This window comes from Montipora capricornis, chromosome 5 (genome assembly GCF_036669925.1).
Source record: "Montipora capricornis isolate CH-2021 chromosome 5, ASM3666992v2, whole genome shotgun sequence".
NCBI lineage: Eukaryota > Metazoa > Cnidaria > Anthozoa > Scleractinia > Acroporidae > Montipora > Montipora capricornis.
This window is the reverse complement of record NC_090887.1, coordinates 19,618,568-19,623,567: the sequence shown is the minus strand read 5'-3', so window position 1 is coordinate 19,623,567 and position 5,000 is coordinate 19,618,568. Positions and strand designations below refer to the sequence as shown.

General features: G+C 40.8%; 2 protein-coding genes across 4 annotated transcripts in view; both read left to right on the top strand.

Annotated features, from left to right (window-relative positions):
- Window positions 1-3,632, top strand: part of LOC138049816 (zinc finger CCCH domain-containing protein 13-like) — a 21,995-nt gene extending 18,363 nt beyond the window's left edge. Inside the window, exons 16-17 of the mRNA XM_068896264.1 lie at window positions 1,936-2,094; window positions 2,213-3,632. Of these exons, the coding sequence (XP_068752365.1) occupies window positions 1,936-2,094; window positions 2,213-2,224 (171 nt within the window). The 3' untranslated portion in view covers window positions 2,225-3,632. The remainder of the gene's footprint in view (window positions 1-1,935; window positions 2,095-2,212) is intronic.
- Window positions 3,633-4,617: 985 nt separating this feature from the next.
- The window catches only part of LOC138049815 (serine-enriched protein-like), an 11,132-nt gene continuing 10,749 nt past the window's right edge, over window positions 4,618-5,000 (top strand). For all 3 annotated transcript variants that reach the window (XM_068896263.1, XM_068896262.1, XM_068896261.1), the window contains exon 1: window positions 4,618-4,950. In XM_068896263.1, coding sequence (XP_068752364.1) covers window positions 4,657-4,950 — 294 coding nt within the window. In that variant the 5' untranslated portion in view covers window positions 4,618-4,656. The remainder of the gene's footprint in view (window positions 4,951-5,000) is intronic.

The window sequence follows — 5,000 nt, the reverse complement described above, 5'->3', positions numbered from 1 at the left end:
CCGTTATTCAGAGGACCGCAAACAGACATTGTAAAATCCGTGCTGCACGTGCAGCACGATTATTTATGCTCTTTTAACCAATGATATTATTGTTTTGTAACGTTGGGGACCTTAGGGCCGATTTACACGTTGGATTTACACGGTACGATTTTTGTCGCATGCGACAACGGCTTACGACAGGCCCTCGACACGATTTCCGATTGTTGTGTACGTCAGAAAAAATGTCGTAGCATTTTAAAACATGTTTTAAAATGCTGCGGCAATCGTAAGTCATGTCGTAGGCCTGTGGTGAGCTTGTCGCATGCGACAAAAATCGCACCGTGTAAATCGGCCCTAAATCTACGACGTGACGGCATACTTAATGAGCAAAAACAATAGCTTTGCACGCTCTGCACGTGCATTTTTAGTTTTTGTACATTTCTTTCACGTTTTCGGCAAATCTGCGACGTGAAATGACCAATTCTCAAGTTTTACGGAGAACGTGAATAAAAGGCAGCGAATTTGAATTTTCTGTCGTAGATTCAATGCCGCACCTCTTAATTCAGTTCCTGGAAAGTTACACTAGTTTTTAGAAGTTAGACAAGCCGACATAATGACGAAAAAGATTAATAAACCTGAACTTGCAATTTAAAATGACGTCTTCGTTACCGTCGCGTCGCAGATCTTAAACTCCCTCTTGAGCCGAGAGAAGACAGTAGGCAAAAGGACGGGGGATCTGTCGTTTCTCCTCTAAGTGCTAAAAAAAAAACCTGACACAGAGTCTGTTACAGAGTTTGACCTCCAATGGTCAGGGAGGTGTTTCCGCAAGAGCTACGCCAAGACATCACTGCAGGCTCTCGGCCTTTTCTTTTCAAACTGTGTAAGGTCTCTTTAATATTCCATGTGATAAGTAATGTGACATGGGGAAATGTCTTAAGGACCTTTTCCAAAAAGTTCGGTTGGGAAACAGTGATAGGTGCACAATCCTTGCAAAGACTGTATGAATACAAGTATAAGGCGAATGAGAGAACTGAGTGATCCTCGCACCTTAATAGCTGGACAATTTAAGCAGCTGCCGCTTTATAGACACCTCAAAAATCCAGGTGGCTCCATTGGGAACCGTTTATAACCCGCACTTCAATCATCGAGTCCTTCACGGGAACAAATGACCCCAACAAATTGACCTGCTCCCAACTGTGACTTCGTAGCTCAGTTGGTAGAGCATCGCACTGGCATCGCAGAGGTCATCGGTTCGAATCCCATTGGACCCACCTGAATTTTTCAGTTGTCTTTAACAGAATATAGACCTCGTTTCAGTTGTGTGCTTAGTTACCTGGCCTTTAAATGAAAGCGAGGCTAGTGTTGACCTTTTTATGATACAGACCTCCCTTCTTTTCTTATGTTACTATCAAAACCAATAGAGTGGTAAAACTGCCGTTGGAAATTTAAATCTGAAACGGTTCGATTCTAAACACGTGATCTTAAACAAATTGTCATGTGATCCGAAAAATAATGTCACGTGATCCAAAAAAAGTGTTTCTTGTTGAATGCCATGGCCGTCAACGCGCTTTACTCGAACCACGTGACAACTTTTTAATGTCATGTGACGACTTCTTTTGCGGATCACGTGATAAGTTTTTTTTGAAGCCTGCATTTAAAAATTCTAACGGCAGATTTACCACTCTGGTGATTTTGATAGCAATGTTGTTGTTGTCATGCTAATTAGTAAGAATTTACATAAGAAAAGCAGTGAGGTTTCTATCAAAACAGGGTCAACTCCAGCCTCACTTTCATTCATAGGCCAGGTAACTAAGCACAATTGTAAAATGGTCTTTTGCTATTATTTTGTTGCCTGTAGGTCAAAAATATTTAGGAGGTACAAAAGGAGAAAAATAAGGTAGAACAGTGTTTTCATGATGTTTTGATAATCTTCGTATTGTTCTCTGTCAATCACAGATGTATGGTCTGCAAATTCAGGGGGGTGGGGCATTTTATCCTCCACAAGCTGCGACTATGCAACAACAGCAGCAAATGCAGACGCAAGCGGTTGACCCGTCACAACAACAGCAGGCTAGACGAAGACCGACGGCCGCGATACCAATTAAACCACCGCAGGTGAGTGTGCAACTTCCCTGTTACTTTATGGTCGTTTACGAAGGATACCAATATGCCTGAAGTTTTCCAAAGAAGCAACAATTTGGTCGCCTCAATTTGTTTTTTGACTGTCTTGTAGGAGAGGACGTGACTGCTTCGCGCCTTGTTGATCAACACCGAAATCAAAGGTTTCCAGGCCAAGAGGATAATGGGATAGGAGTTAGTGCGGGTCACGTGACATGCTTGCGTTTCTACTCCGACGAGGACAGTCATTTGTGCCATAACAAAGAATGGAAGAGTTTGTTTTCTCTTTGAAGTGATTGGTGGTGACAGAAAACTAAAGGCTCTGTTCAGATAGATTTTTTTTGCACATCTTGCGTTTGTCGTTTTATAAGTGTTATTTCAACAGAAACGTTTTGAATTTTGACTGTTTACGAAGGGCTTATCCCGTCAAAGCAAGCAGTTTAGAATCACAAATAAGTATTCTCGGAATAGTCAGAGTGTGGAATAGTCGTAGATTCGACTTCTGTTACCGAATGTATTCGGAATCTTTCCGACTATACCCAAATCACGATGGCTGGGTGATGTTTTCTGGCGAACTTTTCCGAATGGATGAACTGCTATCCACTTGTTCGCTCGCTTCTAAAAATGCGCCCTTAAGTTAATGCTTTGGCCAATCATGTGCACAGGAGGCAAAGAGAATTAAATGACCAATCAAATGTAGCCTGTTCCGTGCTCCCAGATACTAGGGAAAGAGAAAAAAAGTGCGTGCGAAAAATGAGTGGGGGCTTGGGTCGAGGCGCCTCACCTCGTCCCAAGCCCCCACTCGCTTTTCCCACGCGGTTGTTTTCGTTTTCCCGACTATCTGGGAGCCTGGGACAGGCTAAATCAAATGCGATGCATTAAGCCAGCGCAAAGCGCGGGAAAACTCCATAATTGGTTTCGGCTTTGTCTCAAATTGAATAAACATATTTGCGTGAGATCATTTAAGCCAATCACAAAGTTTGCTTTGGATGAAACTCGAATTATCTTCATTGTGGGAATTTCATCTGTTTTCAAAGTTGAGGATCAGGCTGTCCAAACGTGCATTTTTTTTTTGTAATACCAAATAGAGAAGGTTTTTCATAGAATTTTAAAGTATTAAATATTACATTTTGATGGTTCGAGAAAATTTAACTAGTAGAATAACTTTGCTTCTTAAGTCTTTTCCCAGCTTGTATCAATTTACCACGAGTTATCTTTTGAATATTTCTCTCTCTTGTTTTAATTTTCCCTGTTGATTGTTTATTCTTCAAGATTTTATAAAGTTATGTTACTTTCTTCATATTAAGATAGAAGGCCATACGATGGACTTTGGAACTGACTCCATGAAAGCAGGAAATTCCGATTTTGTAGCTGTGGCTGCAGTTTCCACTTATTCTGCTTCTGTTAATAAGGGCAGTGTTAGGTGCAATCTCCGATATCTTTTATGTTTAATAGGACTTTGTTTCGGTCCTTCAAATTGTAAAACTGATTTATATAAAATTGTAAAAATAGTGTGAAGAGTTTTTTTGTGTGGAATGTTTTTCCGTCTCGTTTGTGGAACTGGGGAAAGGAGGTGAACATGAGAAATGGAGGCTTTTCGTCAAGGGTTGGAAAGAAATTGTTACTTTTATCCCCTGGAGAGGTGAAGAAATTCAAGAGTCCTTGGGCATACGCAAACACGAAAGTAAAGGATCATAAATGTGAAATCCCGCAACAAAATCTTCCACTTTTTGTGTTCAGTAAAATACTCATTTACATCGGAAAGCAGTTTCAAAAGGAAAGTTTCCTTTCTCACTCCCATTCTTCAGCATATCCGAATTTGGCAATTTCTCAGTTTTCGGTCAGTGTAAAACGCAGACTGCAGACTTCAGACCAGGGGTAAAATGCAGACTGAGGTTATAACGTAACTGTTGAAAAAGCCCAAACCCCTTAAAAATGGTAACCTTAGGCCTAATTAGGCCTAGAACAATATTTAGGCTTAACTGTTAGGCTGTTAGCATTTCTAATGGGTTTGAGCTTTTTCAACAGTTAAATTATAACCAGTCTGCATTTTACCCCAGGTCTGCAGTCTGCGTTTTACACTGACCGCCTTTTAAAAGCAAACAGTTTGCAATTTGCGATAAGTTTCAATCGTTTCTTGCAGAACACTACAGAAACAAATGATTTCTCATTGTTGCAGTATACTGAAAACATTTGTGAGATAACTAATGAGGTAACGTTAGCCTATCAGAGACACGCGCATGTAAGAGCGCGTGTGTTGGTGACATCCTCACGGTAAACTCGATGGTAAATATCGCTTTTGAAATCTTTGCACCTGTTGAAACTGTCGCATATTTACGTATCCACCTTTAAACAACTAGGGCCAGAACTACTTACTTCCAAGATTTAAAAATGGCTGGTTTATTTTAGTAATTTTTTATGACCTGACGAATAAAATGATCGAGTCTCGTCCCCAGACCCCATCGTGTACGAAACGTACAACAGGTATATCCTTCATGCTAGCCCACACATAGAGGCACTTTTAAGTTTTTTCATCGAAGTGAATGAGTAATAAGCAACATGGAGGCGTTTGAAGGTGAAGATAAAACTTGCCTCAATGTTGAAGGGCTTTTGAGCGATTTGCAAAACTTAATCGACGATCGTGAAACTGCAGATGTCGTATTCCTTATTGGGAGAGACGAAGTTTCGATGTACGCGCACAGATTGATTTTGGTGGCGCGCTGCAAACACTTCCGAAATCGTCAAAGGGAATTGTGGTCTTCCAAATCACTTAACACTCAGTTGACAGTAAGAAAGCCTGATCGTCGTCCGGATGTTTTCCGCGAAGTACTCACATTTATCTACACTGGAAAGGTATCCTTGAAACGTCATTTGTTATCTGGGTCAGTAGGACATTTTACAAT